At 40.2% G+C, this 24926-nt stretch overlaps 1 protein-coding gene across 2 annotated transcripts; it reads right to left on the minus strand.

The window, feature by feature from the left end:
* Positions 1-24926, minus strand: EEF1E1 (eukaryotic translation elongation factor 1 epsilon 1). 2 transcript variants are annotated; one of them, XM_079935307.1, is made up of 4 exons: positions 24802-24897; positions 21064-21264; positions 14993-15088; positions 1-64 (listed from the first exon to the last, which is right to left on the minus strand). In XM_079935307.1, the coding sequence occupies exons 1-4, from the start codon at positions 24886-24888 to the stop codon at positions 35-37; spliced, it is 414 nt and encodes a 137-aa protein (XP_079791433.1). In that variant the 5' UTR covers positions 24889-24897; the 3' UTR covers positions 1-34. The 2 variants fall into 2 exon arrangements, with proteins under 2 accessions (XP_079791433.1, XP_079791434.1); XM_079935308.1 differs by lacking the exon at positions 1-64 and adding an exon at positions 8627-9534 and having other exon boundaries at positions 24802-24926.

Below are 24926 nucleotides of genomic sequence, written 5' to 3' on the forward strand. Positions count from 1 at the left end.
CCCGTGGAATCTCCCTGAAGGGCTTGTGTTATCTCTAGTTGTCTCTGGATTGATAAGACGTTTCCTGTATTATTTAAATAAAACTTTTATTGAGATAATTGTAGATTCTCATACAGTTGTAAGACATAATACAGAGATTCGTCATACACTTTGCCTGATTTCCCTCCACTGGTAACATTTTGTAAATGTGAATATCATAACCAAGATATTGACATTGATACAGTCCATCAATCTTATTTAGATTTCCCTAGTTTTACCTGTACTCATTGTGTGTGTGTATTATGTCCTATATAATTTTATCACATGTGTGGGTTTATGTACCTGTCAGCACAGTCAAGATATTGCACAGCTCCAGAGCCATAAAGATCCCCCTTGGCACCTTTTTGTACCCACACTTACCTTCCTCCCTGCCCTACGCCATCCCCTGGCAACCTATGATGTACCCTCCATTTCTAAATCGTTGTCATTTCAAAAACATCACCTAAATGGGATCATACACAAAGCACTTCTCCTGTCTTAAGAGTAGCTCTTCTCCCCTGCACAGCGCTCTATGCTTGATCCCTTTTTAGAGACTCTCAGTATCAGACACTTCTAAACCATGGAACGGTAAAGGGATTTTGCCAATTATTGTGCTTCTTGAGAGTTAAGGCATCTAAAACATGGAAATAATGCTAATTTAGAAGATGTAAATTTCTGACTTCAGGGTAAATTATTTGCTAACTCCTTATTGAACCTTATAAAAGTTAGAAAATAAAAATAAAATGTGTATTTAATTACATGCCTCTTGAGAACAAAATTAAAACTCATTTCTTAGTATAAGCCCATGATGGATAAGCATAGCTGAGGGAGTGCGCTCCTAAATTTATTTTGCTTTTTATCAAATCCACTTCATGAGATTTCCTCTGAATATTTTCTATTGGCGTTACTGTTTATCCTTTTTTGTCTAACCTATTTTTTTTTTTTTTTTTTTTTTTTGCGGTACGCGGGCCTCTCACTGTTGTGGCCTCTCCCGTTGCGGAGCACAGGCTCCGGACTCACAGGCTCAGCGGCCATGGCTCACGGGCCCAGCTGCTCCGCGGCATGTGGGATCTTCCCGGACCGGGGCACGAACCCGTGTCCCCTGCATCGGCAGGGGGACTGTCAACCACTGCCCCACCAGGGAAGCCCTGTCTAACCTATTTTTGAAGTGGGTTAAAAAATTAAAAATGGAAGAAACTGATGAAAATAAAGGAGGGGAAAAGATTAGACAGTCTTTTGGGGTAAAATACTCAATATTACTGTGTGTTAATCATATGAAGTTTTGGAAATGCCTCTGGCATGCTAAGCCCAGAGGCTGTGTGGTATGAAATAACGTGCTGGGTATTGGCATTGGCAGAGACTAGGCAACGACTTTACAGTCCTGGACTGATCCTTCTTGGACTGAATCCTGCTTGATGCTTCTTAGAGCTGCTTCCAGCGTAGCTCCATCACTTGGAGAACATGCAGTGCTTTCCCGCGAGAGCTGCTACAGAGAGAAACTCCTGGGACAGAGCCAACCAATCAGAACTCAGGATGCTCCATCACCAGGCGAGGCCCACCTCCAGAAAACTGGACTTAGCTACGCAAAAAGACAGGAGCAAGAGTTTTTGGATGAGCGCAGCTGCTCTGTGTCTGATCGTCACCCAAGCTTCGGACAGGTGTAGTATAACGGTTCTCATGGTGGGGTCACCACACCAGACCTCTTGAATCAGAAACTCCAACGGGGACCCAGCAATCTGTGTTTTGAGAAGCCTCAGGTGATTACCACTCATGCTCAAGTCTGAGAACCACTGCTTTCATGTAATGTCTGTCACACGTGCCTCAAACTTCAGACAATGACAGTCAGCTCTACATTTCTTTCATCTAAGTCTCAGGGTTCAAGTCAAGTGCCGAACAGTCAGGAACTGGTAAGGTCAACCAGAGGGTGAAGCATTTCTAAGGGTTTTTAAGATAAGGGTGTGTGTGTGTATCTGTGTGTGTGTGTGTGTGTGTGTGTGTTGCAGGAGATTGGGAAAACTGGGGCAGTGGAGGAAGGATAACCCACGTTGCATGAACAGACTGGTTCATGGACTGCACCAAAGAAACTCTGGAATTTGTAATCAGACGGCTGGAAGTTTGTGGTCTTGGTCAAAGCAGGCCTGGGGCCTTGCTGTGTAGAGCGATGCTTTGTCAGGTTAGTTGTGTGGCTACTGTATTTCAAGCTTAACTTGGACAGACAGGCCTGCCAGGCACAAATTTCTCAAGCAGATGATGTTCGGGAAGGCAAAAATTATCCATGGCAAGACCGCGAGGACCGATGACCCTTAGCAGAAATGGCAAGCCAAGTCCGCAGGATCTCTAATACAACCGGCTAGCCCTAGGGACCCAGCCTCTCTGAAGTGGAACAGACAGCACAGATGAGCCATCAAATGAACTCGCCAGGCTGGAAGACATGTGACGCTTTCATTCTCCCCACAAAGAAACGAAAGTTTAAAAGATGAAAATATTCCTAAAGGAATCACGATAATGGAAGAAGAAACCCTTGAGACATAATAGCAAAAATGGCCAGCATTTCAAATTCTCCTGACTTCCTGTCTCCCTTCTTTTGGCCTCTCTCGTAAGTGAAAGATGGGTTTTGCTAGATAAGGTAGCAGTTGGAATTAGTTTTATTCATCGGCGGCAGGGAGAATAAAGGAAGAGCCTGCAGGAATATGGGCTCCAGCAACAAGTAATCATTATTACAAAATCAAATTCCCCATCTCATCTCTGATATGCCTGTATGTAACCCTAGAGCTGGGCTTCAGTGTCATAAATCCAGCATACAAGACATGGAGCAGATAGATCCCCTTGTGTATCGAAAGGCTCTGGCCAGCAAGAGCGATATATGATAGCAAACTTCTCCCCACTGCTTTTTCAATAAAATTCACCCAGAGCTCCAGGAAGAGTTGGGAATGTAATTCAGCTTCAATAAATCAAGACTAGAATTAAGATGGCCAGATATGTAGCAGCCTACTCAGGTGTATGGAGAATTTCAAATTTAGTGCCCTGGTAATGGGTAGAAGCAGGTTATCTCATCATGGAGAGAAAGAAGAAATATGGCTCTCTGGAGCTAAAAAGCTAAATGCTCGAATCCACAAAACCACCACATCTCTGCCAAAGCTAGATTAATATTAAAGTTTGTGTAACATCTGACTTTTTTTTTTTAAAGGAATGAAGTGAACTGATAGAAAAAAACATACATAAATGAAAAAGCTGTACTTCACAATCATTCTAATTTGACTCCTCGTCAAGGGTTGTGTATTTTATCTCTCGGTGTGATGTACGTGTACCTGATTGCAATAGAGTTCTATTCTTTCCTAACAATATCTCTGCTTAAATTTTTATCAACACGTCTTGAAGCTATGCTGGAAGGACTTTTAGCAGGGCTCTCACACGACGCACCAGCAGCGGGTGATCTGCCCATTCTCTCCACTCCTACCTTCCTACCTTGGTCCCTGCGGTAAACCTAATGTGCCCATTACAGACTGTGGTGACTACAGATTCAGGTTTAACTTGGGGGAGCCAATGGGGGACCTATATGCTTAACAGGGAGTAAAAATGAGCTTGCCCACACATCTGTTAAAAACCTCCATGCAGTAATGTTATGCTGAATCTGGATGGGGATGGAGGAGAGTTTAAGTTAGGTCACTTTTTCTACCATCTTGTGACGGAACTCCACAAATCACTTCGTGACATCTTGGATGCTTTGGGTATAAGTGGGCCGAAAGACAAACGGTCTTTTTTTTAAATATTTATTTATTTGGCTGTGCTGGGTCTTAGTTGCGGCATGCATGCGGGACCTAGTTCCCTGACCAGGGATCGAACCCACACCCCCTGCACTGGAAGTGTGCAGTCTTAACCACTGGGCCACCAGGGAAGTCCCACAAATGGCCTTTTGATACTGCTTCCAGTTCTATTATTTCTATTTGGTTTGTTTACTTATTGATTTTTATTTTGGGGGCAGCGCCGTGGCTTGTGGGATCTTAGTTCCCCAACCAGGGATTGAACCCAGGCCCTCCACTGCAGTGTCCTAACCACTGGACCCTGGGGAATTCCCCTCTATTTGGTTTAAAACCATTATTTATTGTAATTAGTGGAAAATTTGTGGATCCTCGACTGAAGAATGATCCTTCCCTACTTGGAATTTTTGACCTGTTCTTGAAAGTTGCACAGGGCGTAGGGAGACAGGGCCAGTACCTAGTCACGGCCGTCAAATCAAACCCCAGTGCATAAAATGGTGATGGGTGATGTCCTCCAGTTCTGCAGTTGTACAGTTCCCAGTCACTCCAGCCATGGTCTAACTGGGTGGTCAGCATGTGGGTTAGTCTCTGCCTCTGCCCTACCTCCTAGAGTAACATGAGATAATGTGAAGGTTGTAAAGTGTCTGGTACAGAGCCCAGACACAGTAGACACTCAGTAAATGGTATCTGATTATTTTTATTTACTTTCAAAGAATGCTGAGCAGCTGGTTGCCTTCCCAAGGATGCTTTACCTGCTGTTTCAGGAATCTGTTTACAGACCATTGGATTGGAAACCCTATGAGGGCAAGTGTGTACCTGTGTTGTCCACAGGGCCTAGTCGACTGTCGACACACAGTAGGTGCTAAAGAAATATTTGAGGGCTATTTTTTTAAAAATTGAAGTGTAGTTGATTTACCATGTTGTGTTAGATTCTGGTGTACAACAAAGTGATTCAGTTATACATATACACATATTCTTTTTCATTATAGGTTATTACAAGATATTGAATGTAGAGGGATTATTAAATTTATTAATTTTTTAAAAATTTATTTTGTTTTTGGCTGTATTGGGTCTTTGTTGCTGTGCGTGGGCTTTCTCTAGTTGTAGCGAGTGGGTTTCTCACTGCAGTGGCTTCTCTTGTTGAGGAGCATGGGCTCTAGGCACGCGGGCCCCAGTAGTTGTGGCACACGGGCCTAGTTGCTCCGCGGCATGTGGGATATTCCCAGACCAGGGCTCGAACCCGTGTCCCCTGCATTGGCAGGCGGATTCTTAACCACTGCGCCACCAGGGAAGCCCCAGAGGGATTATTGAATGATGAGTGCTCTAGGCTTCTGGGAATTACAGAAAGGAAATGGTGAAAAGGGGCATCTGCTTTTCAGAAGGAATGGCATACACTTTATTTTAGAGGAGTTTCGTTGATCTTTTAGGGGAAAAAAAAAAAAAGAAAAATAGTATGCACCCTTTGTTCAATGGCTTGAAAGATATGAGGACCAGAGATTTTTAAGCTGGTGAGTAATACAATGGATTGATGTTTTACCAAAATCACAAGATGGGTACTTCCCTGGCGACCCAGTGGGTAAGACTCCGTGCTCCCGATGCAGAGGGCCCGGGTTCAATCCCTGATCAGGGAACTAGATCCTGCATGCTGCAACTAAGACTGGCGCAGCCAAAGTAAATAAACAACTGAATATTAAAACCACAAGATGCTCTGCCTAGTTATCTTATCTGATCTTGTTGAGCAGGTGCCTCAGAGATGGCCGGTGGGAAGAGGCTTATGGATTAGTTAAGAATTCGACTTTACAAAATTGTGGGTTATGATTCTACAATCTTCCATAGCAGTTTGTCCTTCACTGATCACTTTCTGTGTGCCAGGCACTGTGCTAGGTAATTTTTATACCTTCTTATTGCAAATTAAATGAGATCAGTCATCTTCACCTCTGTTTCATAAGAGGAATTTCACATGCAGTGACTTATCCAAGGTCTCGTAATTAATATACGGTAAGGCTAATGTATTTGACTCAAAAAGAAAGAAAGAAAAAGAAAGAGAGAGATAGAGGGAGGGAGGGAGGGAGAGAGCGAGAAAGGAAGGAAGGAAGGAAGGAAGCAAGCAAGCAAGCAAGCTGCTTTAGGACTTCCTTTGCGGTCCAGTGGTTAAGACTCTGCGCTTCCAATGCAGGGGCGTGGGTTGGATCCCTGGTTGGGGAACTAAGATCCCACATGCCACGTGGTGCAGCCAAAACCAACAGCAAAAGCCTGCTTTATTAAGCTATAATTCACATATCACAAAATTTACCCATTTAAAGTGTACGAGTCAGGCATATTTAGTATATCCAGAACTGTGGAAACATCTAATTTATTCTCAAAGTTATGTACAGTTTTGTTTTATCCAATGCCTAGGGCAGCTTTTTCTAAGGTTGGCAAAAACGAATTTCACAAGTTGGTTAAGCAGAAGTTGCCAGGCACACTGGTGCTTACAGACTGAGTTTGAGCCAGACACTCGACTGAATCCCAACCCCTGGATACTGGCTGTGACCCAGGGAAGTTCCTTAACCAATCTGTGCCTCAGTTTCATTATCTGGCAAAAGGGGATAAGAATTAAAGGAGTGAATTCACTTAAAACACTTAGAGTGGTGCCGAACACATACTGAATGCTCAAGAAGTGTTTAGCTGTTAGCGCTGTTATTAAAAGTGCATTCACAGATCCTCATAACTCAGTATTGCAGGATCCTAAAATAGCTTGTGAACCTTGAAAACCGTGATCAGTGAAAAGTATTTATTCTATGGTATTCGAATTCTTTGCAAACTGATGATCCATGGAACGTCAACAATTTACTCACAAAAATTATTTTACAACTGGATTATTTAGCATTCAGAAAGTATTTTCCCACTTAAACACTACTTACCGTGATAGAGATAGCTAGCTGCCTACCTAGCTGTATCCTTTCTTCCTTCTTCCTCATGCATAGCGCAAGTTTTGTTCTGGCTGGCAATGTGTGTGCTAAAGGACTCCACTTCTGGCCTTTCTCCCAGCTGGGATGGCCAAAGACATGTAAATAGATTTTGCTGAATAGGGCTTCCCGGAAAGGCCCTTCAAGTGGAAAGCAGCTAGATGCCTAATACCAACTGTGGACTGTCTTCTTTCACATAAGAAACAACCCAGTTTAATGTTATGTGGTTTTTCTGCTATACATCTGTACCTAACTGCAATTCACACTTACATTTTTCTTGGTTAGCTCAAAATGCACTTAATACTACATTCTTTCAACACACATCGAGCATTTACTGTTATGTGTCAGTTATTGTTTGGACAGCTGCGAAAAGACAGTCTCTGAAACCAAGGAATTAAACATCTGGTGGAAGAGACTAGTGATCAAAAATAGCACAATGACGTCAGTGCCAGATGGGAGGCAGGGGGAGATGGGTTGGTCAGCGTGGACTTGACTTCCAGGACACGACAAAGTTGAATACTGAAGAGGTCATCAAGTGAGAAAGATAGGGCATTTCAGGTAGAGAAGTACATGATGGAAATGACCCAGGACGCCCCGCAGCCTTTCTAAGGGGAAATGAACTGTTTCGATTTAGACGCTGAGAACATCTAACCTTATCTAACCTTTGCCTACGGGAGCCAGGATTTTCTCTATCTGCCACCCCTGCATCTTCCAAGATCATCCTGGCACGTAGTAGGTGATAACCTATGGAAGCAATGATATGCTCTGCAATGAAGGACTGACTAGCAGATATGAGATTCACAAGGGGGACTTCCCTGGTGGTCCAGTGGTTAGGACATGGCGCTTTCACTGCCGTGGGCCCGGGTTCAATCCCTGGTCAGGGAACTAAGATCCAGCAAGCCACGGGGCGTGGCCAAAAAAAAAAAAAGACTCACCATGTGGAAGTGGGAAGAGGATACATTTGGCAAAGAGGTATCCAGTATCCTCTGTCCCCCGCTTCCTCACAGCTGACCTACACTGAAGGAAAAGAGTGAAATGGCTGGGACGGAAGGACTGGCTAGCCCATCTCTTGCCTATCCTGTCTATCCTGCTTACCTCCCCGGTCTAGGGGAGACCAGAGAAGTGTTAGGGGAAGGAGTAATTTGCAGCAGTGGACTTTAAGGTGGAAGCCTTACAGCAGAGCCAGCGGGGGCAGCGGCATGCATGAGAAGTCAGACTGGGCCTGCCTCTGTGGCACACGTACTAACTCCCAAGGGGAACTTGAGCCCTTTAGTCTCTGAACATGCAAACACAAGTTCAGAGTTTCTAATATAAAGGCTACTTTGTAAAAATTAAAAATGCTCCCAATAGCAATGAATTGTGAAATCCAATCCTGTAAAAATTGTCTTGATCTATCACAATATACTCAATACCCTTGGCCTATTAAATCTCTTGACTCAGTAACGTGAAGAACAAAAGCGGGAGTGGGGGGCCTCTTACAAAGAGAAACCTTTACTGACAGCCATGGGCTGTATGTTAGGCTTGTTTGTCTCCACAAATCCTCAACATTTAGAGTTATCTTTACTTTTACATTTTATTTTTATGTTTAGAGATTAAGAAAATTGGTTAACTGATTTGTTTTAGGTCATGCATTCAGCTAGTATGTGATCAAAGCAGGACTGGGCCAAAGGGATGGACCCTTCCCAAGTCTCTGCTCTTTGCACTTGAGCTTTGAATTGTACTCTACTGAGACTCAGAGTTAGCACCAAAATGTTGCACAGCATTAACAGTGAAGTGTTCAAAGACAATTTTTCCTATTATTTGTAAATATAAGCTCTTTAGCTCTCAATCATTGATTATTTATTTACTCAGCCACTGAGAGTTATAAACTGTATAGGTTTGTTTTAATACAGTATGAGTCTTCGTTCTTTACACAGAATGTCAACAGCAGCCTTTCTATGTTGGTTTTAGTTTAGAAAAATCTAGTAGTTACCAAGTCCGAAATTAGTGGGATAGTGGGAATTTCCCATTGCTTTTTAGCTACTGCATATTCCAATGAGCCCAAAGACAACAAAAGAACCATGAATTCAAGGGAATGTGTTTTATTCCACTTCCCTCTAGGGCAGTGCAGTAGTTTCACCTCAATGAATACCGACAACAGGAAAGAAACAAACAAAAAAATGACTTTTTCAATTTTTCAACCACGTTTACTGGCTCACATAAATATTTGAAAACAAATCCATCTGTCTTCCCTTTTTTGTCTCCTTGGCACAATTTACCCTAGTTCTTAAAAAACAAACTACTATAAATATTCAGAAGGGTAAAATTAATTTATAAGATGAAAGAGGTCAATAAATAGCCAAATATTGTCAACCATCAGAATGACTATTTTTTTTAAGATTAAGCCACTGATTTGCAACTTTTATTAAAATAAATTTCATCTCTAAAAATAAGATAATTGATACCTTGATCTCAAGTTTTGACAGCACTTGAAGTTTTACATTAAAAAAACTGCAAAATTTCAACTAAAGAACAAATAAAATGTTGGGACACAAGTTTATACTTTAAAAATTCTACCAACTTCAATGAATAAAGAATGGCTGCCTATCAATTCATGTCAGTCCTCTGGTCCAGAATACACTTTCCATTTAAAATATCTTAATCACTCTTCTGTACAGCGCAGATGGCTTCTAGTGGGAATTAGTATACAGTCTGTTCTTGATGAAGACAACACTAGACAGATGTTGCCTGATGCCTGGATAATGCTGAATGTGACAAAACCAGCGAGACACGTTAAGATATTTCTCCTTTTCTTGAACTGTCAGGTCAACCTAAGTAGAGATTAAAAACACACACACAACACAGACATTACATAAGTGCAACTATTAATACCATTTGAGTAGGAGATAGAAATTGGGGGGAAAAAACCCCCACAGTTCTCAAAGCCAACATATTCAGATAGGAGTGAACCACTTCAGCCACTTGGACGAGCCCACCATTTGTTTAATGATTTCATGTTCAGTTCAAAACCAGATGTGCTTAGGGGCGAAATCTGAAGTTTTCAACAAATGAAAAATTTACATTAACACAGGACCTGGAGGACTAAAATTTGTTTTTTTACTTTATTGTAAAGGAAAATAGAATAAAGGAAGAGAATAGCTTCTGAGAGACTAAGACATGGTTCTTTCTCCAATATTTTTCGCAAACCTAAAATAAGAAAGGTTTATTGGCATCTAACATACTTAACAAGGGAATACAATGTAAACTCAAATACATATATATATATATATATATATATATTTGTAGATGGCTGGTGTATATGTATGTGTAGACAACTGCTTCTTTCTACTAAACTCTGGGGGAAATTTTTACTGAAGAAGACACTGACTCATTTAATGTTAGGGGGTTACTGCTTAATACAAGAAGGGAGGGCTGTTTCTGGGGTGTATGTCTCAGATGAACAACAGACCTTCTGAATTCTGTTTGCAATAAAGCTGCACTCAATCTTTAGAGGATGTAGTAGTTCACAGAATTTACTGTCAAGCTCCAAGTATGCCCAGAGATTTGGTTAGGGAAAGATGCAATCAAAACAGTGGGTGCCTATCATTTCACTGGGCTCAGATCCCAAAGTAGGTGACTTGAAACCTTTTCTTTGAGCCACATCTTGGATTAGAATCATGAAGAGGTGTCAGGTAAGAAGAAGCCAGTAGGACGGCCATGGACCGGGTAAGATTAGTGTAGTTCCTTCTGTTGTTAATTCATTTGTTTAACATATTGCAAGTCTCCCTAAAACTGACAAGGAATGTTCATCCACACCAAAAATCTCAGTCACCCTCACTGCTTCAAACCCATTGGCAGTCTGCTTGTTGGAAGGCACTTATAGCGATGGATGCCCGATGGCTGTTCAGAATTTAGCATATACTTGTGCCTACAGGCAAACACTCTGCTAAGTCACCAGGTCAACAACACTGAAGGACAAATCACTCTGGTATCTAATAATTATTACAGAATGTAAAATATTATTAGCAATAAAATTAAAAGGTAGACATATAGCATTTTCTCAATAAATGTTTAATTGAACTTGTATTTTCATTTCACATTTACTATAATGCAGTCTAAAAAGAGAAAGTGATAGAAGTCATCCTGCCTTCCTTTTTTCCTTTATGACATTAGGATACAACTGTATCAACATCTGATCTGTTAACATCTTTGGTGTCAAATGTCTATCTCTGTAGGACCAGTTTACTAGCAGGGGGGTCTCACTGCTACTGTTATGTAAAATTTAAGTTTCTGGTCTAAATCCTACACAGCAAGCTGCTACAGCAAATTACAAAAATACACTCATCTTGTTTACGGGGGTGGAGGGCTGCATCCAGTTATCAGAAACATGTGACTAGGACTGTTCACCTATAACACAGTTAGGCCATGGCAAGCAGATTAAAAAATTAACACAGTGGCGCAGTGGTTGAGAGTCCGCCTGCCGATGCAGGGGACACGGGTTCGTGCCCTGGTCTGGGAAGATCCTACATGCCGCGGAGTGGCTGGGCCCGTGAGCCATGGCCGCTGAGCCTGCGCGTCCGGAGCCTGTGCTCCGCAATGGGAGAGGCCACAACAGTGGGAGGCCCGCGCATCGAGAAAAAAAAAAAATTAACACAATAGTCAAGAAAATTGGTCAAGAAAGTCTTTTTTTAAGTGTAAAAGTTACTTTTATTAAAAGAGAATTCATGGTTTCACATGTAAAGAATCATATTATTCCTAACTATCTTGTACTGTACATAGAAGGCACTTAAACAACAATTGCGGAATAAACCGAGTATCAGTCCATATTTCAAAAGGTAAAACACATTTTGTAAAAGAGCTAACTTTTTGTTCTTTTTCTAAATCTTTACCATAGGTGAACTTCACCACTGACTTCTAAAGAAAATACAAGATTTTTAAAAAGTTCAACTACTAGTAAACATAGCTGCAACTCTAACAGGAAATGGGGGTGAGTTTTCCTTCCTTCCTTCCTCCTTCCTTCCCTCCCTTCATACATAAATACATACGTACATATTTACATATGTAAATAAAATTCAAAACCAACTTCAACAAACCTCTTTACTGACAGTTAAAGCAAGAAGTAGCAAGTATCACTGCAACTTGATTTCATGTCAGCTGTTGAAATACATGATGAATCCAATCTGACTGCTTACAAATTTGACTAATTTCAGAACTCTTTCATTTTAAAAAGTCTCTACTCAGCCGTTTTGTGAGATGTTATTTTTCAGAATGAATTAAAATGCACCAAGAAAGCATTTCCGAACAATAAAGTACTGATGCTTGTTTGATCTACGTTCAAGTTGTGCACTCAGATTTTGACACAGGGAAAAAGGGCAGTGTCTATTTACTATTTACACTTCAGAACAGCATTTGGTATCACCGGGCCTAGCATATGCTGCCACCAGGCCTATCACTGAAGATTTTAACAACAGCAACAAACTACAACACATGGCAAAATCGATACTCTCCAACTTAAAAATTTCACTTTTTTGGTCTCTAGTGTAAGGATTACAACAGACCCACAGCACAAAATAACTGTTATTTCAGGAACTTCTAAAGTTTCTTCTAACATTTCCTAATTTATTCCGATAATTTTTAACTAGATGATCTAGTTTAGACAATGTAAATTTGTTCATTTTCCCTCAGAACATTTTGCTAGAAATGCAGCACTTTTTCAGACGGATCAGGTTATGCTTAACCTTCTGGTTTAAACTTTGGAGCTTGCCCCTCGAGTCTGAGAAAATTATGACTGACCTCGCTTTGTTACCGCCACTACTTTTTTGGTAGACATTCTATTTCTGAACATACTGTAACCAGAAACAAACAAACAGAAAGATTTCACCCTCACCAAACTTACATTTTTTTAGAACTTTTGGGATGGGATCCCCATCAAATATTTTACTTAAAACTGGTTTTCCATCATTCCTTTCTAATTGACTATTTTTTTCTTCTTCTTCTTTTTTTTACAACGGGAAACACGATGCGATTGTTCTAGTTACCGTTTCCTGCTTCTTACTGGTCAGAATGCCAGCGAGTCTACAGTGGTGCTTGGCTCTTCTACCTAATCACTCCTTCTTATTTATACTGGCACTCTACAACTAGTCTGAACTTTAAAGCCAAACAGATAACATTCTTAGTCACTAATTTTCCATGAAGACATGTGAGAAACTCTTTGAGTGACCCATTCCAGACCAGGGTGAAATGCTGGTCTGCTACCTTTCCAACTGGCACCATGCTGCCCCTGGGACATTCTTTATGGCCTGCGTTCCTGGACTGTGCTGCAGCTCTTTTTACTTTTCCTTTCTTTCTAAAAGAATGACACCTCCACTGGTGCTCCGAACTTGGAAACAAATGTATCTCATTGATAACAATCTTATAGTCAAGCAGCACATATTTACAAAGGATTTTAATAATCTTGAGTAACAGCCTGTTCGCAGGGACTGCTATCTACTGAAGAAATCACTTTAAGAAAGCAATGAGTCACAGGGGTGATAATGAACGGCCACAGTAACTGGCAGTTTAACAAAGGAAGAACAATGTAATATTGCTCAGAGGGAATTAAGATGGACCAGATCTCAGAGTATCAGCCACCGCTAAAATCCGGCTCACACTGAAACCAAACACAGCAGGACTACTTGATGCCATCAAGGTTCCCTGACTGCTGCTTTGTATACTGCGCTGATCGTGCTGACTAGATATTAAGTATTTAATAACGTGAACAAGTAAATGAAGGAACGTATGAGGGCAAAAATAAATGCACTGCCATGGCAAACAAAGCGCTAGAACTGTCTGATGAACACAAGCAGGAAGCCGCTCTGAACCTCCCGTCTCCTCTGCCCGAACTCAACACCTAGTAATCACTTTTCTTCTCACCTGGGTATATTTACACCTCACTCAACAGGAATGTCATTTAACACCGCAGGGCAACGCTGTCACAGCACAGGCCTCGTCTGTGAGGCCCGTTCCTTGAGAAGGTGTTTACTTCTCTGCCATAATTTGCCTGCATGTGGACCAGGGTGGGAGAGCTGCTTTGGTTATGGCCTCATTTTATGAACCCAAAGGGACGGTGAACAGTGATTTACGTATCATTTCACTCAATTTTGTTTGGAAAACAATAAGCATGAGATACTCAATCATAATACTGTAATCACTAAATATAAAAAGGATATACATGTCAAAATAGGGAATATAAATAGGCAGAGATCATTGAATATTGTTAACAGAAGCCTAGTTTTTTTAAAGTTTTATTTTATTTACTTTTTTTGGCTGAGCTGCGTGGCTTATGGGATCTTAGTTCCCTGACCAGGGATTGAACCCGGACCACGGCAGTGAAAGCCTGGAATCCTAACCACTAGGCCACCAGGGAACTCCCTGGAAGTCTAGTTTTCACACGCAGCATTGAATGAAACTCTTCTAACCTGCTTGAAGACCATACGCCCTTGTGGGCACCTAGACTCACAGTGAAACAGCTTGGCAGCCAGTGCTACAAGTGCTGTGCATTAGGACCCTGTCCACTCTGCTGGCAAAGAAATTCCACACAAGCTCCCTCCTTCTCCGAGTATTTCCTTTCCCTATTGCATGACCTGTATAAGCCAGAGAGGGAAGAAGGTAAATATACACGTTGGTGTGCAAGAGTTACACTTCCTTGTCATCTTTTTTTTTTTAATTAGAGGGGAGAAATGCTCATCTTCTTAATGACAGCTTGTGTGTGATTTCTCCGATATAGCTCAGCCAGGAGATAGGACTGAAGGCACATATTTGGACTGACCAAGAGTTGGGGATTTGAGTTACACAAAGGGGATCTAGGCTGGATGGGGAAGAAAGTGTACAGGTTTGGAAAGAGGGAAGGAATTGAGTTACTTCGGATAATGATGGAACTAGGGAGTAAGATTAAGAGCTAGGGTAAGAGATGGCACAGTAGGTGCAGTACTGAAATCGAGGCGTAGAGCTGGAGCAGAAAGGGGATGGTGGGGTCCAGGTGAGGATGACAAGCGAGTACAAAGGGTGGCAAGAGAAGGAGCCCCAAAGAAAAACAGGAACAAGAACAGGAATCAAGCAGGTCAAGGAACAGGAAGCTCCTATGTGTGATGGATCCATGGAAGGAATATTTGCATAAGGTACCTTGTATAAAAATAATTCCTTTCACTTTCATGTGATAAGTTGAAAATTCAAACTTGATTTAAATTCAAGACAAAACAAATCATTCTGAACATCACAGACAAAAACACCAATAACTATTCAAATACTCACAATAAAGCGATGAAGTCCATAGTATAAGAGGATATCTGCTAATGTGAAGTTATATCCTGTAAGGTAGACTTTATCTTCAAGATATGAATTAAGATCCTAGGGAAAAAAAATTGAAAAATATTAATTTACAAAACAGTAATAATAAAGTTAACTATACATTTGACTTGAAACATTTAGAAGGCTATTAGAAAACACAATACTGACATTTAATTTAATAAATTTAATCTTTGACAATAATAGATTTGAATTCACTCAAAATCACAAATCCCATAACAATCAACTCATTTTTAAAAATAAGGTAAATATTATTAGCCTTATTTTAAAGAAATAAGAAAACATTAGAAAATGATATTCACAGCCATCTCTGATCATTTCAAAGACTCCAATTTTTTTGCGGGGGAGCATTTTGTAAATCATGCTCATGTTGGATTTATTTTTTCCATTAAAATATAAAAAGCTCCTCAACAATTCCTATTTTTTAAAAAAATTTATTTTATTTATTTATTTTTGGCTGCGTTGGGTCTTCACTGCTTCGTGCGGGCTTTCTCTAGTTGCGGCGTGCGGGCTTCTCATTGAGGTTGCGGAGCATGGGCTCTAGGCACGCCGGCTTCAGTAGTTGTGGCACACGGGCTCAGTAGTTGTGGCTCACGGGCTCTAGAGCGCAGGCTCAGTAGTTGTGGCGCATGGGCTTAGTTGCTCTGTGGCATGTGGGATCTTCCCAGACCAGGGCTCAAACCTGTGTCCCCTGCATCGGCAGGTGGATTCTTAACCACCGTGCCACCAGGGAAGCCCAACAATTCCTATGTTTTAAGAGAATTATAATTTATTATAATTATAATAACTATAATATAATTATTAATTACAATAAGTATAATCAATATCAATTATATTAATATATCAATGCTATTAATTATAATATTGATCATATTAATTATTTATTAATATTAATTAAATTAATGTTGTTAATAATTATTGTAATTATTGTTGCATTTTAATATATGTATATTTTTAACTTTTAATTGAGGTAAATACATGTAACACGTAAAATTAATCAAATTTTAATTTACCACCGTAACCATTTTTAGGTGCGTAATGCAGTAAGTGTTAAGGGTATTCACACTGTGGTGCAATCAATCTTCAGAATTTTTTCATCTCAGAAAACTAAAGCTCTGTACTTATTAAACAACTCCCCCCTTCCCTCATCCCCCAGGCCCTGGCAATCACCATTCTGCTTTCTGTTTCTATGGATTTGACTATTTTATACGTTGTATATAAGTAGAATCATATACTATTTGTCCTTTTGTGTCTGGCTTATTTCACTGAGCATGATATCCTCAAGGTTCATCCATGTTGTAAAATGTGTCAGAATTTCCTTAAGGCTGAATAACATTCCACTGTATGTATAGACCACATTTTATTCATCCATTCATCTGTCAGCAGACACTTGGGTTGATTCCACCTAACTGCTACTGTGAATAACACTGGCATGAACATGGGTGTACAAATATCTCTTTGAGACCTAGTGTGAATTCTTTTGGGTATATTTCCATAAGTGGAATTATTGGATCATACGGTAAATATGATTTTATTTTAACTCTTTTGATGAATCGCCATACTGTTTTTCATAGCAGCTGCACCATTTTACATTCCCACCAACAGTGTACAAGTTTTCCAATTTCTGCACATCCTCACCAATACTTGCTATTTTGGTGTTTATTTTTGGTAGTAGTCAACCTAATGGATGTGAGGTGGTGTCTCATTGTGGTTTTGATTTACATTTCCCTAATGATTAGTGATGTTGAGCATCTTTTCATATGCTTATTAGCTTCGTATATCTTCTCTGGAGAAATGTCTACCTGAGTCCTTTGTTCACTTTTAACTGGGTTCTTAGTTGTTGTTGAGTTGTAGTTCTTTATATATTCTGGATATTACCAGATATATGATTTGCAAATATTTCTCTCCCATTCCATGGGTTGCCTTTTCACTCTGTTGATTTTTTCTACTGATGCAAAGAAGCCTCACATTTTGATGAAGGCCAATTTATCTATTTTTACTTTTGATGCCTGTGCTTTTGGTGTTATACCCAAGAAATCGGTGCCAAATCAAATGACCTGAAGCCTTCCCCCCAGGTTTTCTTCTAAGAGTTCTACAGTTTTTGGTCTTATGTTTAGGACTTGGATCCACTTTGAGTTAATTTTTAAATATTGTGTAAGGTAAGAGTCCAGTTTCGTTCTTTTGCAGTTGGATATCTAGTTTTTCTAACACCCTAAAGACTCCAATTTTAAACACCATTTAAAGCTACAGAAAGTTCTCTGTCATTTGTTCCTCAGACAATGACCATCAATTTTTAAAAGGTTAAGCACTGAGCTCCCTAAACAGCTCAGAGGCACTTTTGAAGGAAAAAAAAATTTAAGTACATGTTAAAAAAATTAAATAAAAAATTTAAAGGATCCTAATCTAAATCAGAAGTATTGTCTGATAGACCAGCATAAATAAAATCAATTAGTTTCCTGAGAAAAGAAAAAATCTAGACAAAAGAAAATATATTATATACATATTTTTGGTCCCTCTCGAAATTAACATGTAGTTTAACAGCACAGGAATTTACATTAAATTACATTCACATGAAAGGAGACAAAAGATTCATCTCACCTTCAGAGAAAGATTTATAAATATCAGACATTCTCACAGGCTCCTCTAAAGACTAGTTATAAAATACTGCCCCAGAGGTCAACAGCATTCATTCTAGAAAAATTTCTTAAGCTGTAGAGAGAGAAGTCTGTTTTGATTCTCAAATCATATGCCAAATGCTTGGCACATAGTGGTTCAGTAATCAGTAAATGTTTGCTGAATTGAATCTGATCTCTTTGAGTTTGCCCATGCCTTCACTTAAAGACAGTAATTTTCAGAACGGTATTTGAATATGGGACTGTTAGGGGTGGTACAGACGATGACATAAAGGAACACGGACATAAACAGGGAAGCAAATGCATAAGAATCAAAATAAAATTGGGTAAAGAGGGTAAAATACACTGGTATATTACAGGCTACCACTTAAACTCTATAATAATCTGCTTAATGGAGATGGTTTTTCTTCAAATGTCTTCAAATGAAACAAGTTTAATAAAGCATAAGAATAAAATAAATATATCTACAATTAATGTTAAGCATTTTTAAAAAGGTCTGAAACAATAATTCAACACTGCTTTGTATAGTATATATATTCTTAAAATAGAATCCATATCTATATTTTAGTTATAAAGACTCTTTTAAGGTTATACTCTTTAGTTATAAAGACTTTGAAATGGAGTTTCAAAAACTATGAATAGGTAATATCTTTCTGATTAGTGATCTAAATCAAAATTTTCAGAAATTAAATTCTGATTTTTCAGAAATTCAGAAATTTTTCAGAAACTGAATTCTGAAATTCAAAACAGAATTTCACACATTCAAAATATTCAGGGAACAGAACTAATGTCTGATGTTCATTACATTTTTTTTAAACAAGTCTTTCTGATGCCATTGCCAAACTTTAAAAAATATTTCCCTCTATAGAGTTCCACTTGATTTTTCTTTTTCCTCTTAATTACCTATTATTAAACCTTCTAATAATATTGAAAAAGCAGTATAATAAACAACTATATATCCTCCATCTAGATCCAAATGTTAGTGTATCATAATGCCTGCTTTCTGAAATTACACCTTAATTATGAGCCTTTGTGGTTTTAACTCTGAAATGGAACTTTTGCAAGTAAATGAAATCCTTTCACAATATCCTTAGTAGGAAAATTTTAAAAAATAAGTAATAAAAACGGAAATAGCCCAGTATGAAAACAGGCAAAGAATACATGTAAGCAAATTTTTAAAAATAATGAAGATGCTCATAAGCATTATGAAAACAATGCCACGGCATTAATATGTCAAGGAAAAAAGTGCAAAGTAAACAAAGAGATCACTTTTTGGTTTGTTCTGGTTATGAAACTGGGGTGGTAAAGAAGGAAAAGGGGTAACACCCAGGGCAGCAAGGGTTTTGTGGAAGAAGCCACTGTCAATACACTTTTCTGGAAGGCAGAGGAGCAACATAGCCTTAGACATATACAGCTTTGGCCCAACCACTTCCCTTGTAGGGATTTGCCTAAGGAAACCAATGGGAATGTGTGAAAATATTCAGCAACAATCCAACACTACGTGAGGACAGACTAAATCTTGGCACAGCTATGTGACGGAGTACTAACAGGTTATCAGAGACCGTATAAGCGAGTATTTACGGACTTGAAAAGATGCTCCCGACATACTGTCAGTGAACAAAAAAAAACAAGTTACAGTGTCCAAGAGTGGCCCGTTTTTAAAATACAACACACATATATATATGAGAAAAGAAAAAGCATGTGAAGAACACAAAAGGGAGTCAACAGTCCACTACCTGAGGACCAAACATAAGTGTTGCTAACAGTTCTCGCTCGATGGTGGGACCACAAATGTTTGAAATTTCTCTTATTTGCTTACTTATATTTCTTAAAGTTCTACAACGGATACTGCCTTTAAAATAAAAACACTATCATGAAATAGCAAAAAGCAAAGTAAAACAGTAAACAACCCTTTCTCATCTAGCCCCAAATCACACACACATCTGTCTCCCCCACTGGTCTGAGTTCTGTAAGGGCAGGGGCTGTGCCTAGTGGGTCACTGTATCATCAGCCCCTAGGACCGTATCCTACTCATCACTGTAGGGACAGATGAGCAAACAGTGGCAGAGCAAGGGCGACCACCCAAATCATCCAGTGCCTTGTACATTTCAAAGATGGTCATATCGCCAGCTGGATTCTCCCAGTTGAGATTTCAGATAATAATACTGACATATCCCAGACACAATGTTTTATACTTCTAAGCTCCTAATACCAAATCTCTGAATACGACTTTTGAACTTACACACCCAATTTCAATGAAATACTTCAGAATTAAATACTTTACTACTAATGCTTTCTTTTGGAAAACTGTAAGAGAGAGTTGTATTTACTTTTTATTTGCCTGAAAGCTCCCATTCACTTAGAGGGAAGACATGCTTGCTTTCCTTTGGGAGCGCTGCCACTCGTGGATATTAAAAAAGAGTAGTTGATCAGGACAGACCTATAAACGAAAGAGACCTGAAATTTATTTTCTACCAGTTCTATTGATGGTATCTGTCAGGAATACAGTTTAAACCATTTCTCCCAGAATGATAAATGAAAAACTTTCAGTACCATAAGATCTTCTTGTACAACTTATATTACCAATTTATATTATAATTGGAATAAAATTAGGAAACAGAAGGGATTCCTACAATGACATGTGGTTGTCTGGGTGATCTCTAAGGTTCCTTCAAATTTTAAGCTTAAAAACAAACAAAAAAAACAAAACAATGCTTTATTTTTATATAATTAACAAAAATAATTTTATTTATAAAGATTTTTTATTCTTAGTGATTCTGGAGCCATATTTGGTTTATATTTTATATCAATAGATTCTTTAATTCTAACTTGACCTCTTTAGAAAGAAAATACAAATCCCAAAGCAATCAGTCTCAAAGGCGGGCAATGTGGGCTTTCTCAGATCAAAGGGACAGATTTTTACAAACTACAACTCCCAAAACTTTGATTCCCCCTTGGCTTTAAGAAAGTACTTTACTGGTTAGGGAATCAGGACTGCAGAGTGGGGGAAATGAATATCAAGCCATCACATTAAAAAATCATACAAAGCTATTATTATTAACTATGATTAGTGCTGCAAAGGAAAAACACAGGGTGCTGTGTTAGGAAAGAAAATCACTGAGAACAAGGAAGTGCATCTGTCTGAGAGAGAGTAGCCAAAGACGAGCTGAGGAAGGGGTATGTGAGCTGAGGGGCTGGCAGAGGCTGTTCCAGGCAAGGAGGTACCTATGTAACAAGGTGCTCCTTGTTAGTTTGTACAGACTAACATGAGGCAGAAGGAAACAAGTAAAGAAAGCCAACAACTTCAGTTACTGAATCTCAGGGAAGAGACATCCTGTTATTAAGAGTTCACACATTTCAGCCTATAAAGAGACGTGGCGATACCTTCAGAACAGTGCGGATGTCGTCTTTACTGGAGTGTCCATCTACTTGAGTTACCCTGTATTCTAACCACTGTTGAACCACTGCTTTTTCCTCTGCGGTGCTCCCCAGCAAATATTCCTTGTTGGCCTGCTGGACTAGGTGAGCTGCTATGGTAGTCAATCCCGTTAGACTTGGACCATTGTTCGTCTGAAGAACTGGAATCTTAAAAAGAAAAAAAATTCTTCAGATAAATTTTAAAAACAAATACCATCACGACTGTAAGTTCTAAGTAATCGCTAATTCCCAAACTGTCTTTTCAAATACCCTTAAGATATTAAATTACCTACAAATGAGTCAGGAAAATAAGAGTTACATAATTTACATTTGATAATAGATGCTTGATGCTATGAAACTGGTAATAACATTGCAAAAATTAGTAATGATGCTTCTGCATAATTTATAACTACGTATGTACAAAAAGAGAAAATGGAAATCCTAATAATATCACATTAATTTTGATCAAGATTACCCATACCTTATTTAGCAAGGTGAATGAACATGCTTAAATAAACCCAACTTCTGTAATAACAAAAGTAAGAAACAGTTATAGTGAACACTGAATTCATGTTGATACAGCTAGAACCACCAAATGAGTTCTATCCTGGTTTAAGTGATATGTGATCTAATATAGTTATCTCATTAACTAGGTGTGGACTGCGATGGTGATTTCCTTGCCATGGATTGCATATTCATCCATTTTGGCGTCATTTAGAGTGAGGTCACTGATTATAAAAGTCTAATAATAAAGTATGGGCTTCAGGTAATCACCTGAAAAACAATCCTACTTTCTAAGTTTCCCCTACTGTAACAGCAATCCGAAGGCTCAGATTATAAGAAATTGCTAATTAATTTAAATGTTCTTGATGCGCAACTAAGCGAAGCATTTTGAGAAATTTAAAAGAAAATGGAAAGTATCACCAATGGGGAGACTGATCAATTATAAACAAGTATACAATCTAAAGGACCTCAGGAAACCAAAAGAGAATATTTCCCCTGGAAGACGGCTGCTCTCTTCAGCCATCTGTTCAGTTCAAATAGCATACTGAACTCGGATAGCGATTTTCACTGTTGAGGGCCCTTTCACACTTACATTTAGGTCAATAAGACCATGTGAAGTATACGGGGAGATTAACATTTTATGGATACAGATTCAAAGGTTACCTCCTAAACGGTAAAGGAAGCAACCAGAGGTAGTCTCAGCTTTCCACTTCCTCACCAGCTACTTTCCATTCATTACTTAGCTCCTTGAACTTTGACTTTTGCCTTCACCCTCAAATGAAACCATTACTTCTAAGATCACCAATAACCTCCTTTAAAAAAACGCATTAAAAGAAAACAATAGCAACTCACTGGGGATGCTGCCAGTGTTCCATTCCTTGACTGTGTTTGTGTGCATTTTATGGCAGGTAACTCACTGAGATGCGTGTGCTTTTAGGTAGGGGAAGGAAGGGAGGGAGGGAGGGAGGGAGGGAGGAAGGGTGGAAGGAAGGAAGGAAGGGGGAGAGAGAGAGGGGGTGGGGGGAGGAGGGGAAGGAGGGAAGGAGGGAGGAAAGAAAGGAAGGAAGGGAGGGAGAAAAAAAAGAGAGGGAGAGGGAGAAAGGGAGAAAAGAGAGAAAGAAAGAGGAAAGAAAAGGACTCACAACTGCTGACTGTGGGGGTAAAATGACAATTCTAGAAAACTATTTTGAAAAACAAATTATCCACAATCCCATCACAGGAATTCAAAAAATTTCCGGTTACTTTCTCATCTAATCATTATATCTCTTAAGACAGGTAAGTAATTTCCTCCTTAGTTTACAGATAAAGAACCAAGGCCACCAGGTTTGTAACGGCAGAGTCAGGGTTTCAGTAAAGTACATTTGGCTGGAAAGTTCATTCTCCTTCCTTTACGCAGCCTAAGTAGACAAACCACATGCAGCTGCAGTCACGGGACACACACCACTTCACATTCACCTACGGTTCCATGGTCTTCAAAGTGATCACTTTCAATGGCTACATGAATAATGTTCCCATGTGCTGATGTACATAATTTAATAACCACTCTCCTAGAGCTGGATTCCTGGATTGTTTTCAAATTTTTATTATCGATAATATTGCAGCGATGCCTTATTGCTGGCTATTGCTGTCAGTTGTCTTCCCCCCAAAATGAATAAATCTTACCATATATCCTCATCCCTTTCCCCAAACACATCAACGAAAACCTTCAATAGCTGTCCTCTGCTTTAAAAAAAAGAAAGAAAAAGGAGAACAAAGGTTTAATTAAAATAAGATAAGAAACCACACTCTGAACTCCACAGCCCTCACAATTGGGCCTCAAACTACAACTCTGGGTTTACTTTGCATTGCATCATCCACCGTGTTGCTCTACTTGTTACCCCCAATTACCCCATCTTTCGTAATTTACTGGTCTTACACACTTCAAACACCAGCTTGTCACATAGTTTACAAACTCATTTTTAGAGTCAGAATTAACTTTCTCTTCCACACTCCTCAACAACGCTCTCCTCCATTTAGCAGCTCTGCTGTTCTGATTAACATGAACTGTCGATGACTACTTCTCATACTGGATCATAAGCTCTCTGAAGGCAAGACTCGTGTTTGGCAACGTCCCCTAAAAATAGAAACCAAACCAGGGAGTAGGGGCAGAAGGGGAGGAATCAGCAGGAGTACAGAGGCAAAAGCACAAGCTGGCCACTCGGCCACTCTGGCTCCAGTGCCTACTCTGCACCCATCAGTGGGCTGGTCTCAGGCAAGTCATGTTATCCTTTCCAGACTTCAATCTAACTGACGTGTAAAAACTACAATACGACTGCTCTGGAGACAAGATTTTAAGATGGACCAAATGAGGAACAGAAAAAGTCACAACAAAAACCAAGTATCATCTAGAAAAAAATCTCAAAGGGGCAAAAAACGTACATAATCCAAAGTTGTCTTCCTACAGTTTCCTCTGATACATTGATTCCTCCACCGCAACCACCCACCTAATAAAACACAAACGTCCTTCAAAGCCCTCAGAAATCCGAGTCCCTACACCCCACCAGGCAATCTCCAACCGCGGAACTTCCCCCCTCGATCTCTGCACGCTGCACACTGAACTTGACCTCACAAGGCCTCAGAAAAACCGAATCTCCCAGATTGCGCCAGGACTCACTACGTGATCTCTCATACGTCTACGCTGCAATGCAGCACTTTTCAGTACTGTAACTAACACAGCTGCAATGCTTGTCCACCTAGCTAAAAATCAAGCTTCCTGAGGGGAGGGGCATGTCCGCCTCGACCACCTCCGTATCCCCCGGCCTAACACGGTGTACTCGGCACGCCGTTTGCTCTCCGCAGTCGCTGCGTAATTCTGAATGAAAAGTACTGTTACAGCAAATGCTGTCACTGAACGCACACGCGGGGCCTCCAGCTCGGTCTACCCGAGGGCTCTCTGAGGACCCCCTCGCTTTCCCAGAATGGGATGATGATGACAACTTCGCAGGAGGAAAAGTTCAGGCCAAGCCCGAGAGGAGCAGGTGCCCCCTCCTCCCTCCGGGAGCCAGGGCCGCAGTTGGAGAGCCGGCGGCGCAGACACGTTGTGGGGAGGAGACGCGTGGCATCCTCGCTCCGCCGCCTCCGCCCGCCGGCCCGGTCCCACCCCGGCTCAGCAGGCCGCGCTCCCGCCCACCTCTCCCCCTCCGCGCTGCCTCAGCTTCTCACCTGGCGCTCGCCCTGAGCGCTGTACTTGTTCCCTTTACTCAGCCCCAGACACTTCTCCAGCAGCGTCAACTCAGCGGCCGCCGCCATCTTCCGGCCGAGCTCTCGGCAGGGGCGGGACCAGGTCA

This window comes from Stenella coeruleoalba, assembly GCF_951394435.1.
Source record: "Stenella coeruleoalba genome assembly, chromosome: 10".
Classification (NCBI taxonomy): Eukaryota; Metazoa; Chordata; class Mammalia; order Artiodactyla; family Delphinidae; genus Stenella; species Stenella coeruleoalba.

Bases quoted from the DNA above. Each gene is read 5' to 3' on its own strand.
- EEF1E1 (XM_079935308.1), bottom strand. From the start codon at position 24,888: ATGGCGGCGGCCGCTGAGTTGACGCTGCTGGAGAAGTGTCTGGGGCTG. The intron at 21,265-24,801 runs GTGAGAAGCTGA...TTTCTTTTTAAG, and splicing joins GCGCTCAGGGCGAGCGCCAG to ATTCCAGTTCTTCAGACGAA. The intron at 9,535-14,992 runs GTGAGTATTTGA...ATCTCTACTTAG, and splicing joins ATGGACTTCATCGCTTTATT to GTTGACCTGACAGTTCAAGA.